Consider the following 23440-nt stretch of genomic DNA (forward strand, 5'->3'; position numbering starts at 1 on the left):
AAGGAGGACAGAATAATTATGAAAAAGTGAAATTCACAGTTCACCTTAAAATTGGGTTTTAGCCTTTAGTTTCAAATTCGTAACTCACCAACTTCTTTTTCTCCCAGTGGCTCCCATCTGAATAGCCCCAAGTAGATATTAGCCTTGCCACGCTCAATGTGGTCCACTGGGAGTTATCTGCATCACCTGTGATTATATTGGAACTGCAGAACTCAGACCTTGCCCTAGGCCTACCTAATTAGAATCTGCAGGTTAATAAGATCTCCAGGTGATTCCTATGCACATTAAATTTGGAGACGCATGGGTTTGTGAGTTTTCTCACCTAAATTACCTCATCCAGCCCTCTTAAAAACCTATGTGATATATTATCCCCATTTTACAGGTAAGGAAACTGAGACCCTTATGTTAAGTGCCTAGCCTAAGGTCATACAATGATGAAGTATCCAAGGTGACACTCAAAAGCAGATCATCTGACTTCCAACCCTATGCTCTTCCCATTGTACTAAAACTGACTCTTTAAAACCAGTAAGGAAAATGCAGCTGTCTAGATATGTGGCAGTGGATTGAAAATGGGAGACGGGGCACAGGTAGGAAAAGAAGAGGCCAAGTGCCTGAGTCTGGTCAATCTACAGAAAGGACAACCAAGCCCTGATTAGTTGTGAGTCAAACATGGTGCTGAAAAGCCATTGCCAAAATCGCTCATAATTATCATCTCAGAAAGGAAGTAGGGGTTGAGTAAGTTAGAAGAAATAGGAACCAACAGCTGGTGATCGAAAAATGTAAAAAGCCGGTCATTTACAGTTATCATAAAAGTTCCAAACGGTCTCTTTGCAGCCTCTCTGGAAGATGTAACCTCTCATGGCACCATTGATGTGGCATTAATCTACTAGCGTCTTTTTACTCAGAGATCTGCTTCCCAGCACGTCATTTAGCCATCAAGGTTCCCTTCCCAGGGTGGGCTTATATGTTTGGACTTCTCTAAAGGGAAACTAAATTTTACAAACAAAAGAAAATCTGTTCAGGTGTAAGAGGGTGCACTCAGAATTTTAATTATTTGGATCTTGTATTACCTTCCTATTGCTGCCACGACAAATTACCTCAAACTTAGTGCTTTAAAACAACACACATTTGTTATCCTAGAGTTCTGGAGGTCAAAAGTCAGATGTGGGTCTCACATGGTTAAAATCAAGGTGTCAGCATGGCTGCATTCCTTTCTGAAGGTTCTAAGGAACAAACTGTTTCCTACTCAAGTAAGTTATTAGCAGAATTCAATTCCTTGTGGTTATAGGACAGAACTCTCCATTGTCTTGCTGGCTGTTAACTGAGGGCCAGTTCCAGCTTCTAGAGGCTGCCACATTCCTTGACTTTTGGCCTCCTTCGTCCATCTTCAAACGCCAGCATAGCAGGTCAAGTCTTTCTCACATGGCATCACTCTGGCCTCCTCTTCTGCCTCCCTCTTTCACTTGTAAGGATCCCCGTGATTACACTGGGCCCACTTGGATAATCCAGGATAATCTCCCCATCTCAAGATCCTTAATATTTACATGTGTGAAATCTCCTTGGCTATATAAGGTAACATATTCAGAAGTTCTATGGATCAGGATATGGACATCTTTGGGTCAGTCATTACTCCATCAACCACAGATCACTTCAGTCATTCAGGGCTTTAAGCAATGTCATGTATAGTAACTTGTCTCAGAAAATGAATAGGAATGAATAGGTGTGGACCTCCTTATTACTCTTTGCAAGTAAATCGAGGTGGCTCTATTTCAAACATCAGGATGAGATAACAGTACAAACATCTTAGTGTATACATGTTAGGCAAAGACAATCTTTTTATGAAGTTATATCAGGGTGTGGCCCAGATCACAACTGGACCATAATCGACTGTCTGCTCATCAATAGCATCAGAGAATTAGCAGAAAATATATTTGATTGTGACTTGCTTGTGATGATGTTGGGATATGAATTATTTTATTTTCAAATTGTGCTCGGGGGGCATCCCAAGGAGGTAGGGAAGCTGCTGGGGACATAGGCTCCCTCCCCTCTCCACATGCCTTGTTTCTTTTTTCCACCACAGCAATTCTGTTTTTATCGGTTTTATATATTATTCTTCTGTGTACACTTTCTATTGCTTTCTATTTCTGCATACACTATTTGTTGCAGAAATGGGCTAAGTGGATTTTCAGGGGACAGGGGAGATGGGGGAAGATTTCAAAACTGCTGACACAGACAAAATGGAATCTTCCCAGTCTCTAGCTAGAATAAGTTCAGGGTTCAGAGTGTCTGCCTCTGGTGGCCTAATGTGATGAGGCAGGCATAATGCTCCAGTTCTGGAACCCAGAGTTCAGAGACAAAAACAAAGGAGGAAGGGAGATAAGATCAGCTGTGGATGTTGATTCCTTTGCCTGAAGTTCATCTGATTACAGCTTAATGATGAAATCAAATATGAAACCATTCTAAATTACCTAATAGACAGACATTTTATCCCAGTAAAACTGGAACACAGTCAAGCTGATGAAATTCATGCAAGTCTTAACTGAAGAGGAGAGTTTCATGTAGGACTCTCCCATTAAACATGTCTTGCTCCATGTCTTTGGCAAGTTCTGGGCCTTGTGAAATGTGTCGCCAAGATCAATATGTGGACTTGCTTATAGAATCCTCCCATGTACATTTCCTATACATAGTCTGGATGCCCACACAGCTTGATGGAGCAGAATGGCCAATTCATCATCTCTGTTTATCTCCAGAGAAAGGGATTTACAGTTAAATTAGAATTAGACTCAAACAGCACTGGTGCAGGTGTTTGGCTTTCTGGAGGCTGTTAATCTGAATTAGTAAAAAGTCTGACTTATAAAATAGCCTACAGAAGTGCAGTTTTAATCCTGTGAGGTTTATACAATAACCCTGTGACTGATAAGAGTATTGTAGAGACAGGACATTCCTAGACTTGCCTTAAGGAGCAGATTGGATTGCACAAATGCCTCCTCACATGTTTCTCATAAAGTCCATAAACAGCCTCACTTAAAATCCCCAATACACTTTAGGTTCATAAGGATTATAATCTTTGAATTGGAAGACACCTTAAATTTTGTGGGTAGTGGGGCCAGTGGTGCAAGTGGTAAAGGAATTTACCAATACAGTTGTAGGTAAAGAAAGGAAGATTTATTAAAGTATGAAAATATGTTGCAAGTTTGCAACAGCAGAGAAGGGGCTGTCTGCAAAGAGGCAGGGGCTGGAGGGAAATTTTACAGGGTCATGCTGGAGGGGGCTATGTGCAGAATGAGGTCATTTTGCCCATGAAACAGGGTCATTGTGCCTGTGGAATGAGGTCATTGTTTGGGATTAGCCATCTCTCAGAACAATTGTTCATTGTTCTTCCCCACCTGCGCCCTCCTACACCTGGGGCCCCTTCCTCATTGTTGCTTACTTATCAGGACTCCATACTAAAGATCATCCAACCCCACTTCAGACCCACAATAAGGATTCTTCTCCCACATTCTTTATAGCCGCTGGCTATCTGCTCACCTAAAGTGCAGGGTTCACTGGCATGCAAGGTAGTGCATTCTTTCTGTGGTCAGCTGTAAGTTTTTAAAAGTATTTCCTGATGTTGAGGTAAAATTTTCCTGACTAGATCTCCAACTCATTGGTTTTGTATTTACCGTGGAAGTTCAGAACAAGCCCACTCTTTCCCTGCCGCCAGGGCAGACCTGCACATTGTTTGAAAATTTTCAGTATATGTGCCTCTCCCCCCATCCCCAACCCAGAGTCTTCTTCAAGCAGAATAGTCGGTTTCTTCAATGTGGCCTTTGGCCTCTCCATCTTATCTGCATCTATTCATTAATTATGGTGCTACACATTAATCCCTTTATTGCAGAAGAGTCTGGGTGGTGTAAGCATAGAAAGACTATCACATATAGAGTCTAGGGTGCCCAGACTATCTCTTAAAGCCCATCTTTTTCCCCTGTCACTCTCAAGCTTTCCACCAGGGTCAACCGTGTCTGGAGAAGGCACCTTAAACGCCTCCCCAGCTTCTCTCCCACTGGCCTACTCTTTGATCACCTTCCCCAGCTTTGGATTCCCCCGCTAGGGTCACTGACTTGCTAAGCCATCTTCTCTGCCCCCAGTCTGGCCTATGACCATGAAGACCTAATGAATAGGTTTGGGATTAAAATGGAGCTTAGTTCCACTTTGTACAGATGAATGATGAATACGATAGCAAATTCTGATGAATATGATAGCAAAATCTGATCTTTGAGAAGGTTGAGCAGTTGACTTTGAAGTCATTACAAATGTGGGTCCTTTGAGAAGTTTTGTTACATTGTAGTGAAGTTACTGAGTACACTTTTAATATTTACAGACTATAGAGTGGATGGTTTAATATAGCAAATGTTAATTATTTTTAGTATCAGACATTATGTTTGTTGTAATCACTAGCATTCTTTTTAAAAGCAGTTTATTGAAATATGAAAGTAAATGATGTGTGAAAAATAACATTAATACAGTCTTAGTGAATGAAGAATATATAAACTGTGCATTAGTTTTTCATCTCCTAGGCAGAATCAAGTATTACATGGGCTAGCTTTACTCATAGCCACTTTAATGTACATCTGGAAAATAAATTAGTAACGTATGAAAATAAATGTAGCAGAAGTGGAAATTTAACTAGCTGAACAGCTAACAGATTTCAGTGAAGAACTGAAAGTGACATATTATGATGCTTTGCCAACTTGAAAGTTCCATGGTATATTCCAGACAAGAATGTGGCCTTAAGCCAACTATTCAGACATTGATGTTTGTCCTGCTTTTAAAGACAATGTTTCAGTTTTGTACTCACTTTTTGTCCCTGGGAGCAGTCCCAACCGGGCGCAAGGTAGGCCCAGAGGAAATGAGGCCCAGACTCAGATGTAAAGCTTACATTCCTTAGCAGACTGGCTGCATCTACAGTCTCCAGCAAGCCCATGAGCAGAAGATGGAGAGTAGAGGCACAGGAAAGGTGCTGGTGAGAGCAATTTTGCCTCCATTTAAGCAACCATTATTCCCTTCCACAAACGTTGGCTCTCCATTTCCAACTGTGCAACTTCCCGGAGAAAGCAATTCCTTTTCATTAACACACTGAAGTCCTTCACCCCTAGTTTGAGTTCTCATGGTGTCCTTCATGAATTAAAGTCCACCCTCCTTCTTATCCCCATATCTGTATGTGTAAGTATAAAAAGCTGATGTACTTCTTCTTGTTCTTCCTATACTAATTTCCTCTAAGTGTTCATTGTCAAAATTGACTGTGTGTGGAGTCCCACCTGAGAACACAGAAACAGATTTAGCTATAAAAATTCTTAGGATACATAATTTCAGGTCTCATTTCATTGGGTCTCCGTCAAGGTTGCCCTTACGTTTAAAACAGTTTTAATTTCATGTCTTTCTTTATATCTACTTATAAGTATTGTCAAATTTTCATATATGATTTCTATTTACATCCATAATTTCTTACACTTCTGAAATTCAAAAAGTTCTGAGAACCAATAGTTTTTCTAACCTTGAGACAAACTCTTTTGATGATAAAACCTGACCTAAACTGTTGTAAAGATATTTATTTAAAACATTTATGTATTCCTCTTACTGTGAATGTTACTGCAACAATAGTAACAAGTTTTATTAAGGGGTGCTTATCCAGATCCCACTAAGAATATTATATATGGTATATTCAGCATATTACTTTTTAAAATTAAAAACATCCAAATACTAAAATACATCTGTTCTCAGAAGGGCTTTAGATAGGAAAGATATATACAAAACACATACACGCACACACACACACACACACCCCAATTTTTCTACTAAATCCATGGAACTTTGATTTAGCTGAGGAATAAGTTGATTTTGGTAAATAAATCATCCCTGCTTCATGTGTATCACCTTAATGTATTTGGCTTTGAAGGAGTAATCCCAGGGTTTTTTTGTTTCTTACAGAAGTTGCTAAAAAATTATCTAGTAAGTGGAACTCTATCCAGAAATATTCCAAAGTCAACCTAGAGTCTATTTTAGCTTAGTAATAGCAGGATGACCAGCTTCGTATTAAAAGAAATGAGTGCATAAATGTGAAATGATACTAGGAAACAGCCTTTTCTCTTGAGAATCATAAATGTGGATACAAATTAGATTTTATCCCTCAATCCACCACCCAGTATTCTCAGTGTTGCAGATGCTCTGTGTTATATTTAAAACTTCACTTGGGAGGAATTGAGGCCAAGTTAGCCTAATCTCTGGATTAGTCTCACTTAGATTTCTGTTCTCTCCATCTTTATTTAGTAACCGAAGACAAAAACAATTGATTAGATTTAAAGAGAACTTTGCATAAATAGGGTATCATTACTGACACTAAAGAGAGATCTACAAAGGAATGCAGGGAAATAGGAGCCCTGTTATAGGTCTCCTCCCTTTCCCCCCACTGCTGGAGAAAGACACACAGTTCCCAGGAGATACAGTAGTCTCCTTATTTCTTGTACTTTCCCTAATCTCTTGATGTACTTGACAGAGAAATGTACTTGTAGTTCGCATTTACTTAGCAGATAGCAGTTTAAAATGAGCTTTCACTATGTGAAAGAAAATGTCTACCTGGGAGATTAAAGGGCCAGTCTTTAAGGACACACGGCACAGGAAGTGGAAAGGCCCTCTGCACTGAGTAGTGACTCATGAGAAGCCTATGCTGGCTTTGAAGGGATCCTATTCCTTCCCAAGCAGCAGCTCAGTATGGCTCCAACTCAGCGAGTGAGAGTTGTAATGTTGGAGAAGAGGCTCTAGTGAGGGCATGGGGTGGGGTCATGAACTCGTTTGGGTTCAGGCAATGAATAAAGGTCTGTGCTCCTTGAGTTGGGGGCTGGGGAATTCTTGCAGATCCTCTTTCTCACATTTGAACATGGGGCCACAGGACCAGGTGACCTCCAGGACCATACTGGGCTCTCTTGACTGAGCTGCTGCTTCAGATTTGGGGAATGCGAGGGAGAGAGCAAGTCGGGTTGCTGCTGCATGCAAGAGGCTGCGAAGGCCCAGTAGATGGCAAACAGACAAACAGGACCTGAGCACTCCCCTCCCCATGAGCTAAACTGATCTCCAAAGAGGGCTTAGGCTGAAGAGACAGAGGGAGATTAGAACCTTCCCCCAAATTTAGAGACCCATTTCTGAGAGAAAGCAAAATTCAGTCCAAAGCAACAATGAGAAAAAGAAAGGTGATGGCATACCCCAGTGTGCCAAGATGCAGCTGAGGCTGACTTGTTATAGGATGCAGAGAGCAAACGATCGGTACAGAGGAGTATTAATTATCAATAAAGGCAGAGTAGCAAATGGTGTCACTTTCCAAATGCTTTGCTTGGTCAGCTTTACAAATTTAAAATCAATCATTACAGTGGGTTGCTCTCTTATGATCATAACTCCTTGTAAGAGTTACAAAGAGGTTATAAAAAGTATGGTGGAGGAGGCCTAGAAGTGTGTTGTCTCATTCCCTTATTCATGCACCCAACAGACAGAAATTGAGGACCAACTCTAGTCACTTTGGGGCTGAGCGCCAGGCCCTCAGCAATGAATATGCTCAGCACAGCTAGTGCCCTTTGAAGGAGCTGGGGGGCCAGGGTACTAGGTGCTAGTCTTGGCTCTCCAACTAGCTGTGAGGCAGAGACCAGCTCCACCCCCTTTCTGAACCTCAGTTTCCTCTAATTAAAATGATAGTTGAACTCACTCCTTCTTGGTAATAGAACTATATACCATATGTTTAGCTAAGATCAGAGCCCCTTGACGAACCTGTGGGGTATTGAACAAGGGGGCAACAAAAAAATGAAAAACTACCTTAACTGAAAAAAAATGGGACAGTTCAACATCTAAGGCACTACATCTATATCTGCATCCAGAAGGCATGCAAACTTGGCTTAAGGTTTTTATGTTGAGTGAGGGTGGCAAGGCTTTTCTGGAAGACAAGGCAGTGTGATGGAAAGCCAAGGAACTTGCATACACATAGGCCTGGTTCTCTTCAAACCTTTCAACTTGGGCCAGTCACTGGGCCTCCTAAGCCTCACGTTTCCTATCTATAAAATGGGAACGGTAAACCCCACTCTACCTGCATTTCACAGATCACAGGCCCTTCGGCTGAACTGGGCTGTTTTCCATCTTATTTGAGAGTAAATGAGGCAATGAATTATGTTGTTTTTCTTTCAGCCCACCCTTGGCCACTCCCCAGCCCCCACCTGCAGTGCAAGCCAGCGGGGGTTCTGGCAGCTCCAGCGAATCGGAGAGCAGCTCTGAGTCAGATTCAGACACTGAAAGTAGCACCACTGACAGCGAATCTAATGAGGCACCTCGTGTGGCAACTCCAGAGGTGAGTGAAGGTGCCAGGGCCCTAACCATGATCTGCCTGTCCCGCAGGCAGCACCCTCAACACACACACACACACACACACACACACACACACTTTCAGCACAATAATTAATAATTAATTTAGCACGATAACCACTTCAGAAAGGTACCCAGATTTTTAACAGCACTTTTAAAAAGCATATATTCACATACTCCTAACATGCATACATGTTTTGCTGTGTGACTGATTTGCTGTGTGAGTCACTTAGCTTCTCTTAGCATAGTAAAACTAGCATAGTAATGAATAGACTAGCAGCTTGTCTTCTGAGAGAATCAATGAAGCCAGTCAAGATCCAATTCTGGCCTTGGGGACACTAACCCTTACTCTAGATTAAAGTGATTAAAGTGTGAATTGCCACTTGGCAAGTAAGACCCAAGAAGTATGGCTTTCCTTAAAGGTAAAATGATTATTTAAATGTTATATGTTCTTTATTTTAATATGCATCCTTCAAGTGTGTTTGATAATAATTCACCAAAACATTTAACACGGCTCCATGAAATACTAAAATAATAATTTTGAAATAAAAGAATTTGCTTCACATCCCCTCTGAGTCCAGGATAGCCGCTCAATTTCCCTGAGCCTGCATTTGGTACAGCAAGTAAATTCCACCCTCAACCCCCGGCTCTTCATACACTTGTTTTTCAATAATCAGAAAAGAAAAATAGGAGACAATAATAATATTACTGCTATTAATACTAGAAATACCTGTTGAACATGGACCATGCATGTGCCAGGCACTGTGCTGAGCTCTTGACTTGCATTTTCTCATATCATCCTCATGACAACCTTACAGAGTACGTATTATTATTTTTGTTTTACAAATGAGAGAATAAGGTTCTAGGAGGTTAAAAAGAACTTTCCCAAGACCTCACAGATAGACAGTAGTAGAGCCAGGACTGAAAACCCCGGTCCATGTGTATCCGGAGCTGATGTTCTCAACCTGAAAGCTCCACTGCCCACAGTGGCAGCTGATACAACTTCCTCAACCCTTGCCTGCCATTGTCTTGTGCAGGTTGCTATCACAACTACTCAAGTGTTTTTAATTCTGTCACCCTCTATTGGCTGGTACCATAAGCCTCAGCTGATGGCTTTCAAAAGAAGAGCTCTTCTAATAAAACTGATGGCAGAACTCAGAGTTAGGAATCAAGGACCCGAGTAGTATGCATCATTGCCATGGTTTAGTGGATGCTAATGTCTGCATGCATGTTCCTATAAATTGGTTATTGCCCATACACCGAGGAAAGCTCAGTGGTTTCTATTTTTTGGAAGTAAAATCTTTTTGTCCTTCAGTAAAAATACAAAAGGCCTGATTTGTTTGCAGGGAATGACAGCATCACATAGAAGGCATTGGCACTCTGACAGCTGGAAAGCCTTTCCTTTTGAATTATACTTGAGGTGCGCTTACATTCCTTTCAGGATCAGAGACTATTACCTTTGCCTCCTGGTGAGAGGTTGAGTGATGATTCCCACAAAGGATTTTGGAAACAGGTTTCCCTCATTGGCATCCCTGCCAACCCACTGGAACATCTCTCTGTGAATAATTCTTTTCTTCCTGGCCAAAGTAGAGAATATTTTCAGAGAAGGAGTCGAAATGAGCTTAAATAAGTAGACTGCAGCTGGTTTATATCTGGCTATTTAGGTCATTTGAATATTATGGATAGTGGGTATGTGCAGGTGTGTATGTATGAGTGTGTGTATTTGTATATGTGTGAACAGTCACTTGACATCCAAAGCTTTTAGTAGTAGTCTCTGTACTCAGGGTTCTCTTGAATCCTTCCCAAGTGTAAAAATCATTCTTGCTGCTGTTTCTCAATCTGCAGCCTGAGCCACCCTCAACCAACAAGTGGCAACTGGATAAATGGCTTAACAAAGTGACATCCCAGAACAAGTCTTTTATTTGTGGCCAAAATGAAACACCCATGGAGACTATTTCTCTGCCTCCTCCAATCATCCAACCAATGGAAGTCCAGATGAAAGTGAAGACAAATGCCAGTCAGGTCCCAGCTGAACCCAAAGAAAGGCCTCTCCTCAGTCTCATTAGGGAGAAAGCCCGTCCACGGCCCACTCAGAAAATTCCAGAAACAAAGGCTTTGAAGCATAAGTTGTCAACAACTAGTGAGACAGTGTCTCAAAGGACAATTGGGAAAAAACAGCCCAAAAAAGTTGAGAAGAACACCAGCATTGACGAGTTTACCTGGCCCAAACCAAATATTACCAGCAGCACTCCCAAAGAAAAAGAAAGTGTGGAGCTTCATGACCCACCAAGAGGCCGCAACAAAGCCACTGCCCACAAACCAGCCCCTAGGAAAGAACCAAGACCTAACATCCCTTTGGCTCCCGAGAAGAAGAAGTACAGAGGGCCTGGCAAGATTGTGCCAAAGTCTCGGGAATTCATTGAAACAGATTCATCTACATCTGACTCCAACACAGATCAGGAAGAGACCCTACAAATCAAAGTCCTGCCTCCGTGCATTATTTCTGGAGGTAATACTGCCAAATCCAAGGAAATCTGTGGTGCCAGCCTGACCCTCAGCACCTTAATGAGTAGCAGTGGCAGCAACAACACCTTATCCATCAGTAATGAAGAGCCAACATTTTCACCTATTCCTGTCATGCAAACTGAAATGCTGTCCCCTCTGCGAGATCATGAGAACCTGAAAAACCTCTGGGTGAAGATTGACCTTGACTTACTCTCTAGAGTACCTGGCCACAACTCACTCCATGCAGCACCTGCCAAACCAGACCACAAGGAGACTGCCACAAAACCCAAGCGTCAGACAGCTGTCACAGCTGTGGAGAAACCAGCCCCTAAGGGCAAACGTAAGCACAAGGTAAGCTGTCTAAAGTGGCCTGCCAAGTGCTTGTGAGCAGTGTCTGTTTGTTGTCTAACTTGATCTTGAGCCTCATTTTCAAGGAAGCCAATGGCAGTGCATTGCAGATTTTGGCAAAGGTGATGAAGCTTTCTGTGGGAAATGCAGTATTTGACATGACCAGAGAGGAAAAACTAGGAATGATCTGTAGCCAGTGGCAAGAGTGTCCATTATGGCATATGAGGGCTTATGATGTGTAGGAAAGAAAAATATGAAGAAAGTCTCCTTACTTAGGCAAGGCACGCAAGTGCCCTCAATGTCCAAATGCATCTTCTAGGGCTTTTTAATTTCTCTGGACAAACATTAGCATCTCCACAGCCCAGTTATACTCTAAGTCTCCTGGGTCCTACCAACCACATGTTCTTCCCAGCCTGCTGCGATCACTGATCTATGTGGTAGGCTTGACTTGGGAAAATCTTACCTGCAGAAGGTTAGAGCTGAATTCCAAGGCTATAAAGTATACTCATAAGGTGAAATCCAGAGTGGCCCTTTTCATTTGAACTATGTCTAGAGAAATGGTTTGGTATCCAGTACGCTCATTCTGTCATATCTCCACATCTCAGGGTACTTTTTTTAGAGTGATGTTATCTCATGATGATATTCAGGTAATCTTATTTCTAAGGCTGCCACAGTGGCTAGAAAGGAGGTTCCCAGTCCTTTCTTCATTTATTCTGTCCCTTTCCAGGAAAGACTTAAGATTCCTCATTGAACCGCAGCCCCCACTGTGGCCAGGCCATCCGACTGACTAGGATGATGCAAAAATGATGGCAGTCATCATTTAGCTTGACTTTACAAGTTCCAAAACAGAGGATATTCTCTCTGAGTTGCATACCTAATGAGAGTACAGTTTAAGCATCCCAAATCTAAAAATGCAAAATCCAAAATGCTCCAAATCTGAAACTTTTTGAGCACTGACGTGACACTCAGGAGAAATAAGTGTTCATTGGAGCATTTTCAGATTTTGGATTTTTGAATTTGAGATGCTCAACTGGTAAGTTTAATGCAAATATTCCAAAATTCAAAAATATTCAAAGTCTGAAACACTTCTGGTCCCAACTATTCTGGATAATGGCTACTCAGCCTATATTCCAAAATAGGGACCAAGAAGTCAAAGGCCTTTGCCCTACCACTGATTCTCCACATTTAGTGATGACAGCAGTACAACCACAGTTGACAGTGTACCTTCAAAACAGCACATGCAAAAGTCCAAAGGTGTGCTTTGAACGTCGTTCATTTCCTTACATGATGCTCATTGTGTAAGCAACCTTTATATGTCAGCCATGATCCCCATGCTGCTTGGACAGGATTTATGTCACATTCAAGTTACAATGTTAGTTTCTAAACTACTCATTTGTGGGGGCATTGTTGATGGGAGAAATGTCCAAAAACTGTATTAATAGATTCTCTTTACTTTTGTCGTGAGATTCCCATGCCACCCAGTCTTTACACAGAGGTTCAGATCACACAGTTGTACTCTCTCAAATGCCAACTTCTTTGTAGTACTAGGCTAGGCAAGGTTGATTGCTTTTCTGTCTGATCAAAGGTGCACATTTAACTCACCTACCTAATCTAGAAGTTAAAATAAAAGCAAACTATGTACCTTGCTCATTTTTAGTGTATAAAATATGGATGTCTGAATGGTGCCATGCATTTCAAGCTCTGTGTATTTTTTTCCCTGTTAAAGCCAACAGAGGTTGCAGAGAAGATCCCTGAGAAGAAGCAGCGCCTGGAGGAGGCCACAGCTATCTGCTTGCTCCCCCCTTGCATCTCACCAGCCCCACCCCACAAGCCTCCCAACACTAGAGAGTGAGTTTGCCCTGGCCCTGTCTGATGGCTTGGTATGATTGTTCAGACTCCTAAGAAATCCTAATTGAACCTGTTTGGGGGATCTTGCCCCAGAAGACTTTAAGGTAAAAAACAGGAGTCTCTCAGTCAAGGCCTGACAGCTGTCCCTGGCCACTGGTCTAACAAGGGTGTGATAAGGGGTAGAACATAGGCTGCCAGAATTGGGGTGACTCCATGAGCTTTTAGCAACATTTCTTTACTCTAATTCAGATTTATCACTAAAATTAGTCAAAACGAACTTTTAGCACTCAGTGAAGGGTAAAAGGAAGTAAATAAATTAACAAGAAGCATCAAGAGAACCCCATCACTTTAACCAGATCACCTGCTTCTCTACCCAACATTCAGTTCTGATGGTGATTACTCAGTTTCCCTGGAAAAGCAACTCCTTGATCTTGACAGAACGAGGCAGCTGCTTCCTCTTTGATGTCATTACTTAACATTGATATGAATCTTGAGGACCAGTAGCTATGTCCGGAACTCCACAGAAGCCAAGGGAATGAAAAAAAAAAAAAATGCTGTCTTTTCCTGACACAGAACTGTCCCAGGAGGAGGGCCACTCCCAGACAGCTCATCTCTCTGGCCTCCTCAAACATGTCATTCCAAGGAGCTGGCACCTGTTCTTCCTTCTCTCTGTGTGTGGAAGGTTCCAGAGTCCAGCAGGAGGCCTCCTGGCACCTCCTCACTCAAACAGCTTGAGTCTTCTTCAAAGAAGTCCTGCCTTCTGTTTCTGCCAAGCATTGTGACCAAGTTATTTCTGTCTTATAAATATCACTTAACTAACAATCATGTCAGCTACTTGAACTATTCTGAGTAATTATTGCCATAAATTCATTCAACATTAGAGATTACTTCCATCAAAGCCAGTTTTGGAGCCTATTAGCAGCCCAGAGCAGAGAGGCAATCTGGCTAACTGCAGCTAACAATTGATTTCACAGATTACAGTTTAACATCAGGGATATGGCATCAATCTGCTACAGATAAGATGTCGGAAATAAGTTATCAGCTTACATTTGTCTGGATCTTTGTTGTTTTGAGATGAAAGGAAAGAAAAGATCAATTACCACTATATCTGGTTTAACTAATAAGGAGATTTGGGTCCTGGGCTGCCCCCCTGCCCCCAGGATCAGTAGTTATTGGTGAGGTTCATCAGTATTCTCTGATATAAGTTTGCTCTGAAACATCCCTTCACATACATAATTGAAGTTCTCAGAACTAGAGACCCTTCCAGTGGAGCAAGCTGACCCCTTCACCTCAGGGTAGACCAGGCATGTGAGGAGGCATGCTCCCCTGATGGTAAGATGTGGTCATTCCAGAGCCCTCCTCCGTTGTTTGCAAGGAGGAAGGACTAAAATGGCATAGCTGTGGTGGCATTGTTCCCTCGGTTTCCAGGCTTGGACCAGTTTGGGCCATCCAGCCTTGCCACAGCCTTTGGTCCCCACTGCTACACTCTCTAGGTGACCCAGTGGCCTGTCGCCTTCCCCATCTTATAAAAGAGAGATGACCAAGTATTACATAAAGGTCTAGTCATTTGAGTTGGTTCTTACCAAATGTCACACTCAGGGTTGGGGTCCACCCCCAGCTGAGGTCTGAGGGGAGTGTGTGGATGTGGAGCAGGGAGCTTGGAGAGCACTCAAGAGACAGCAGGTAAATGAGACATAGCTTTATTTAGCAGCTCCTTCACAGGGTGAGTGTTACATTTATACATTACACAAACAATAGTGGCTGAGAGCCAGGTGGTGAGCTTCTCTGTGTTACGTCTTCATGGCTATGATTATATAAGACATGGGACTGTGCACTTGTGCCCCAATCCACTGAGTCATCTAGGCTGTTTACCTCAGCCTATGCCTGCTGCCCTATGCCTGCTTGGCTGCAGCACAGCCATGTTCCTTACACCAAATGGTGTCTTTAATCCACTATGTTTACAATGTCTCTGCTTTTCTAGTAGGTGGGAAAGCAGTGTTTCCCTTGTAGCCTTTATCGTTCAGAAAGAGCCTCAATTAGTTTCTTACGCCCATCAAACAGATGAGTTTTCTCTGGAAAACTTTCTGGAGTTGAAGAAGAATGAAGCAATGACTGACCTCTTAGGGGTCTCCTCCTGGGAATCCTCTCCTCAAGCTTTGCACCTTTGTGCCTTATTAACCTTTCAAACAAAATGGGAGACAACATTCACTTTTCTAAATGACTATTCTAAACCTAACAAAGATTCCACACCAGACTATGACAGCTATAGTTCCCCATAGTTCAACAGAAGGACTCTCCTGGACCTCCCCTTCTTCTTTAGAGCTGGTACCTTCAGCAGGCCCTCTGAGGAATTGAGTGCAGGTGGTGATGCTCTTCTTTTGTCTCCTGTTCTACTCTGGCCTATTGGAAGAGGTACCCAAAGACACAAAAGCTGCTTTTCTAGTTGTAAGTCATAACAATGACTGAGTGGTCTCTAGAAAATGCTCCCTAGGTGTCTTTCACCAAGGAAGTCCTTAAAGACCCCATGGTTCCAGATCATGACCAGGCAGATGTAAAGGGGGCCAGGTCATGGGTGCTCACTGTACAGAATGCACTGAATCCCCGCTGGTTGCTTTAGTGGCAGACAGGCAGGCATTGCATGACTGTAGTTGCCAATGGCAAATTAACTGCCTCTCAGAAGCAGCTCTTTCCCTTGCAGTCCCCAGTTTCTCCTCAGGCAGCTCAAGTAGTGGAGGAGTATTTACAGCTAATGAACCACCATTCACCTCCTGTAGATGCCACATCAATGCTTGACATCCACACATATAAATTCCAAAAGGCCTGGTGCCTTTGTAATTATTACACTTAATGTGATCTGCTATTTGTGGAGCTTCCTCATGGACAAGAATCTTAATCCATATGTTCACCATCATTTTAATCAGGCATCACTACTATTTTAAAATGGTTATACATGTCAAAGCAATTTTTAAAATCCATTGGAAAGTATTTTTAATTAATTTTAATCAATTGAGGTAATGACAGAAACAGTTGCATTTTTTCAGTTTCGCTACACAACAAAAAGTAACATAGGGCCACATTTATGAAACAAAAGATGCAGAAGATGACACATATTACAATTGGCAATTTTGTGCAACACAGTGGAAGTGGGCCAAGGAGTCTGCATTGACTTCTATTTCAGGGAATCAGACCACTTGAATGCTTGTTCATCTTTGATTTGTTGCTTTGAGATATTGTAAATCTATATTTCTAGACACTGACTGAAATTGACCAAGAGGAAAACATAAATTCTTGTTGACTTAATTTGCTATTGAAAATTGTAGTCAATAATCATGAAAAGTAAATAGCTGCACAGTGCAATATTAGTTGTCTAAGCAAAGATTAAAATTCAAGTAATCTTCATTGATTAGTCTAAGACAGTAACTAAAATGAAAATCCATGACCCAATTACCGTGTTAAGCAGCTAGCATAAGGTTTCAGTTGTTCTGTTTTATTTGAAGTCTCAGACTATTTGGTGGTGCCCATTTAATGGGCAGATAAATCAGTTTGAAAGCACGGGAGTACTTTTAAAATTGCAGATGTCTAGTGTGAATATGACAAAATAATATTTTTAAATGGAGTTTTGTGAAGTGGAGTACATCAGTACTTCAGTATAACAATTTAAGGTCAGAGGCTCATTATGCTTGGCGTTGGAGTAGAACATTCTGTATATACAATTTGCAATGTATGTCGCAATACTATTTAGTGCATTATTTATTTCTAAGTAATGCGTAAGCATAATATTTCTTAAGAAAATATTCTGCCACTGATTCTTTATTGTGCCATTTATTGCATGATTGTGCAGTTAAGTCCTAGGGCAAAATAAGTAGGAACCATCCTGAAAAATGATGGGATTAAAGTCTTCATTGTATTTTCCATAAAAATCTAATTAACAGCAATCTTGAAAAGTTGAAAATATCCTACTGTAGCACACTCCATTAGGCATTTACATTTGTCATGGAGTTCTGCTGCAAAGACATGAGTTTATTCTTGGATACATATGTATGCATATATCTATATTTATATGGAGAGATATCTATATCTATAGAGATATCTATATCTATGTCTATATGCATTTTTAGATATGCTCTTCACCATAGGTAGAGGGACAGCAATTAAAATATGACTTCAGCTTACAGTACTAGCATCATGGGGAAAATCAGAATAAAGAGAGAGAAGACTTTATGACACCCTACACTTCTTGTTTTCCACAGAAATAATTCATCCAGGAGAGCAAATAGAAGAAAGGAAGAAAAACTATTTCCTCCTCCACTTTCCCCACTGCCAGAGGACCCTCCACGCCGCAGAAATGCCAGTGGCAATAATGGTCCCTTTGGTCAAGACAAAAACATCGCCATGACTGGACAAATCACATCTACCAAACCTAAGAGAACTGAAGGCAAATTCTGTGCTACTTTCAAAGGGATATCGGTAAATGTAAGCATCTTGGAAGAAATATTATAATTGTCAGGTAGAAACAAGTTAACCCAGCTCATCTAACTTGATCATCTGGGGATGTTGCAGGAGGAAGGGAGGAAGATGCAGAGAAGAAATATGAGAGGCCTGTGTATACAAATACACAAACTTTCCATTATTTCTTTTTGTATAGTGCCTAGTATATTGTCACAAATCATTAGGGATTATAAATGATACAGATGTTATTATGACAATGATAATGCTTAAAAGAATCTGCAAAGTCATTTCCACAAGGGCTAAAATCTACTGGGGAAACATGATAAATATATTAATATTTGCTCCTAGAAATATATCATCCTTCTTAGGGAAATCACTAGGCTTCTCTGATAGCAGTGAGCAACCAGTACCTCTTCTTGGGCCATTCTTTCTATTAATGATTTACATTCTTTCTATTAATGAATCACAAGCCTTAGCCTGTGATTAAGACACTTAACTCTTAACTTGTATAGTGCTAGCACTGCAACAAATTTGCTCTATGACTCTGGGCCAATCATGAAACATCTCTGAGATAATAAAATGAGGGGATTTGACTAGATGATCTATAAAGCTTCTTCTAGCTCCAAAAATGTTTGCAATTTTGTGCTCGCAGAGTCTTCTCTATTCCATTTAGGCATGAAGTCCTGTTTATTGACTCAACGGGTGAGTGAGTGTGGAGAGATGACACTTTTATGTAACTTACATGATCATGGCTGAATTCATCCATTTCCAGTCAGATGTGCCAGGACTGACATAAATGTCGTGGGTGGTGGATGTAATGTTTCAGGGTTCTTGCCACATATCTTGGCCATAGAGACAAATGACACTGTCTTGGGCTGGCCTAACTGTTTGGTCTAGGCCAATCGGGCTGTGGCAGTGGAGACACGAAGCTGGCTTACAAGTTTTTTACGGCTCTGTTTCCTTTAAAATGTTTGGGTTGAAAAAAAATCTTCATTTTCTTCGTATCCATCATAACAATTTGTAGATGCATAGGTTCTCAGCACATTTATATCAGTGAGATCCAGGTGGTAATAATTATTTTGTATTCAGAAGGTCCAGGATGAAGTGTAAAAGATCCACAGAAATATAAGAAATACATTTCACATTTGGCTTTTATCTTTAAAGTGACCCTGTTGACTATGGCAAGTGTTCGTGCATACGTGCATGCATGCACTCAGCAAACACTGAGGGCACTGGGCTGTGGGGTGAAGGGACAGTATCGTAAATCAGAGATGGCTCCAGTGCTCAAAGAACTCTCAGTCTAAAGTGAGCAATGAGACATGTGCTCAAAGGACTAGAATATAAAATAGCTGGTGATTGGTGTCTTAGGGCAGGGATAGAGACAGGTCTCTGAATGGTCCAAGGAGGATTAAAGTACTTCTGGCTGTAGGCATAAGGTAGTTTTCCTGGTGGAGGAGGTGTTTCCTGAGTTGATCCTTAACAGATGAGTAGGGTTTAAAAATGAAGGGAAGTGGATGAAGAAAATGTGGTCTATCCACACAATGGAAAAGGAAGGAAATCCTGTCATATGATGCAACATGGATGAACCTTTAAGACATTATGCTAAGTGAAATAAGCCAGACACCAAAGGCCAAAACCATGTGATTCCGTTGACATGAGGTCCCTGGAGTAGTTAAATTCATAGAGACAGACAGTAGAATGGGGGTTGCAAGAGCCTAAGGCAAAGGGTAAATGGGGAGACACTGTTTAATGGGTACAGAGTTTCCGTTTTGCAAGATGAAAAGAGTTCTGGGGATTCACAACAATGTGAATGTACTTAACATGACTGAACTGTACACTTAAGAATGGTTAAGATGGTACATTTTATTATATGTGTGTTTTACCACAATTATGAAAATTTCAAAATGCAATAAAAATAATAAGTTGAATAAATTATCACCAGGTGGTAAAAAGAGAAACAAATGAATGGAAGGCTTTTTGAAATCTAAAACTTCACATGTATCAAATCAGGAAAGTGAAAAAAGCGGGGACATGTTCAGTTCAGTTGAAACTAAGGTTCATGGAAGGGAACAGTCAGAGATTGGGCAGAAAGCTGCAGCCAAATCAGGTAGGGCCTTCAATGCCAGCAAAGGAGCTTCAGCCTTGAGTTTGCATTTGAGTGCAGAGCAGGGAGATGCTAGGAACTTTGTTCAGGAAGCTCAAGCTAGCAGACAGCAGATTGAGGGTGGAGGGAGAAGCTAGCTCAAGGGCTGGGAGTCCAGCCAGGAGACTCTTTGTTAGTCTCAGTGAGAAGCCATGAGGGCCTGCATTTTGAGGCTTTGAGGGAGAAAGGGACAAATTCGAGAGATGTTGGGGAGATACAATTAATAGGAGTAATTAACTGCAATTAACTGGTAATGTTGAGGGAGAAAAATTAAAGATGAAATAGAGGAATGGTTTTCAAGAAGAGTTCTAGGAGCATTATCATTTTTCAAAATGAAGTAATTTACAGACCTTCAATATATAAAGCTGATTAAAGCAGAGCAGCTCAGATGGAAGGAAAGGTGGGGAGTCTCTACCTTGCCAGTTTCAGTGCCACTAGCCCAGATACTACTGCAGTTCCCTGTGTAACTGTGCCAAAGTCAGTTTGGAAACTCTTTATTGACACGGAGAAATTCAGCTTTGATGACAGGGAAGACCATCCTGCCATTAACAGAAAGAGGAAACTGGTTTGATTAGTGATTTGGTTTGCCAAAAATTTGAGGTGCTAATGGCCATGTTGGTAGAATTGTCCTAAGATGGTCACTGTAGGCTGGAGCTTTGGAGATTGGGTAAGATTGAGGTTTCCATTTGGGTGTTACCTACTTACTGTTCAATCAGTGCCAACAACACACAAGATTGACAGATCATATCAAGAAAGAAGAGAACTGCGGAGTGAACTTTGGGGAACACCAACCTTAGAGAGATACCAATTCAGAAGAGCAGAAGGAAGAGGAGGCACCATGGGAAGTATGGTCAGACAGAGAACAGCCAGGAGAGTCCCACAGTTGCTGGGGGCGGGAGGGCAGAGTCGGCCACTTGAACATGGCAGGTAGTCTTGTGATACCACACTGTCACATAATTACAGATCTTACCACCTCCTTTCTCCATCCTCTCTATAGCAATGACAGTTCAAAGCAAAGCCCTTGTAAGTATCTTACCCATTTGATTTTGGACCTGGTAGAAATGAGGCTTCACCATCCTAAGATTGCAAAACAAAATGGAGACACACTCACATTTCACTTAGCTAGAAACCAATCAAGCGCCTCACATGAACAAAAGGGCTGCTTCAACCTCAGTTCAGCCAGGGCAGGGATGATTAGAGTACAATTTCCTGGTATTTTGCTGGACTGTATCTGGTATTTTGCAGAGTGACCTGAGGACGTTACTTACCCTAGAGAAAGCTTCTGGGTTGGTTCCCTTATCAAAAATACCCACATCGGGGTCAAGGAATTTATTTAATATCTCTATCTCTCCCTCTCTTTGTCCATGCATCTCTTCCTTCCTCCCTCCTCCTCTCTCCTCTCTATATTCTTCCTTCCCTTTCCCCTCACATTTACCACTGGATTTAGACCTTTGCTGTGGCTGTCTTAATGGGATGGTGGAGCTATGTAATTGCAGCACCCAATTAGCTTGATGTTTGGTGTCATAATAGAACAAAAGCTGGTGATTCATGGCGTTCATAAAATATCCAGGGTCACCTATTTATCCTCAAGCTGCGTGCATTGTTTTCTTTGTTTCTTTTTTTTTTTTTTTTTTTTTTGCCTTCTTTCGTAACGTGCTTGACATTCAAAGCATTTATGACAAGGTGTTTTAAAAAGCTGGACCTAATGGAAACTGTTTGTCCTCCTTTTTCCCAGGAGGGAGACACTCCAAAAAAGGCATCCTCTGCCACCATCACTGTCACCAATACTGCTATTGCCACTGCTACTGTCACTGCTACTGCCATTGTCACCACCACTGTCACAGCTACTGCCACCGCCACGGCCACCACCACAACTACTACCACTACCATTTCCACCATCACCTCTACCATCACTACTGGCCTCATGGATAGCAGTCACCTGGAGATGACGTCCTGGGCGGCTCTGCCCCTTCTATCCAGCAGCAGCACTAATGTCCGGAGACCCAAGCTCACTTTTGATGACTCGTATGTTGTTCCAGATTATCATGGACAGTTTGGAGTAGTGAATGGGGGGTGGGGGTAGCATGGCTTTTCTAGTGCTATGCATGTGTCACCCCAGATAAGACCTCAGCATCAAATCCTATACCCTTAAAAGTCCACCCCACCCCCTGCATACACACTCACCACTCTGTCCCCACCAAGAAATGTTTTTGGCCCATTTTAATTAAGCAGCATTGTTACTGTTCCAAAGGCAGGTTGTTCTGTCCTTTCCTATCCATGTCCTCACATATAACCAACACACAGATATACAGATATAGCTAGGTTTTGTTTGATCTATTTGGACAACTGTAATGGTTGGGGTTGGAGCATGTGGTTATTTATCCTAATGGGCCATTATGTACTTCAGATTTCATTTACAGTATTATTTCAAGGTTGGTTATGATATGAATGACAGCATTAGTCTGCCTTTTTCAAGGCATTATATGGGAATAAATTTATAGCAGAAAAGGTTCGATGATTCAGTCTTTTACTGAAAAGATGAAGCATTGGTTTCTGAAAGAGCTTGTTTTGTTTATTTAGGGTTCACAATGCTGATTATTACATGCAAGAAGCTAAGAAGCTGAAGCACAAAGCTGATGCACTGGTAGGTGTCCTTTTTCTCATTGCTTTGTTCCTATTAAGGATTTATGTTTCAAAGGAAAACAAAGAAAGCACTTTTCCAAACAAATTTTCAGTATCACAGCCCACACCTGCCTGTCAACACATTGCTGCCCTGACATAGGGAGATTTGAACTAGTGAATTACTTAGTTCTGTAATTCCCAAAGTTCTCAGGGCTTGGTTATCATGTCATTTGTTTTCCCACTGTTCTTCCCCTTACCCCAACTTCAGAAGCTCAACGGCATATACCACTGTCATTATCTTTCAAGTGAATTTGGAATGACTTATGAAACTTCCCTGGAAATGATGTGCTTTTTTGGTCCAGTAAGCCAGAACTCGTGTGGGAATGTGAGAGTTGTTTAGAGCTGTCTAAATGGCCTCAAAAATTGGCTTTGGGAAAACTAGGCCTGAGGAAAAACTCAGCTCCTTGCTGCATTTGATGACATGTTTTCAGAGTGAGCCCCACAGTTAGGCTGGGGCCCCAAGCAGAGAACAGAAATGCTGTCATCTGGATTTCTCAAGATACTTTGCCCAGCTGCCTCCAAGGCTTTTAGCCACCTAGATCAGTCATAAGCTCAACATTTTGAATTGTTTGATTTGGTTGAGGCTCCTAACAGTGGGTCTCAACCACACATCACATTGAAAGCTTTAGAATAACTCTGATGCCTAGCCCATATCCCAGACCAATGAAATAAGAATTTCTGGGACTGGGACCCAGGAATGAGTATTAAAGCTCCCCAGGAGATTCCCAAGTGCAGATATTTGAGAACCACTGTCCTAGGGAAGGCCCTAAATTCAGGCTTCTCACTTTGACTAAACCCCATTGGGTTAAAAAATAGCATCCTCAAACATTGCATTGTGTCCTGCTAGGACTTAGTTGTCCCAGTGGTGTTTGATACTGGGAATGCTGTGATGAAATACCATGACTAGTGTGTAGCCAACATCAACTGTCCATGGTCCTTACATCTGCCTTTTCCCTACTTTCTGTCATTTCCCCACTGTGGTACAAATTGCTTCATGTCTGCAGGTGACCTTTCTGTGGTGTAAATTGTTCCTTAGAAGCAATTTTCCCCTGCTCCTGCAGACAAAAATGACAAGGCAGGCTGGGTGCT

The 23440-nt window shown here is 41.7% G+C and overlaps 1 protein-coding gene across 10 annotated transcripts in view; it reads left to right on the forward strand.

Moving 5' to 3' along the window:
* Positions 1-23440, forward strand: part of AFF2 (ALF transcription elongation factor 2) — a 489532-nt gene that overhangs the window by 441523 nt on the left and 24569 nt on the right. For all 10 annotated transcript variants that reach the window (XM_055375542.2, XM_055375547.2, XM_004064980.5 and 7 more), the window contains 6 exons: positions 8203-8362; positions 10222-11232; positions 12956-13077; positions 17328-17550; positions 21405-21694; positions 22250-22313. In XM_055375542.2, coding sequence (XP_055231517.1) covers positions 8203-8362; positions 10222-11232; positions 12956-13077; positions 17328-17550; positions 21405-21694; positions 22250-22313 — 1870 coding nt within the window. The remainder of the gene's footprint in view (positions 1-8202; positions 8363-10221; positions 11233-12955; positions 13078-17327; positions 17551-21404; positions 21695-22249; positions 22314-23440) is intronic.

Source organism: Gorilla gorilla, chromosome X (genome assembly GCF_029281585.2).
Source record: "Gorilla gorilla gorilla isolate KB3781 chromosome X, NHGRI_mGorGor1-v2.1_pri, whole genome shotgun sequence".
NCBI classification, from domain to species: domain Eukaryota; kingdom Metazoa; phylum Chordata; class Mammalia; order Primates; family Hominidae; genus Gorilla; species Gorilla gorilla.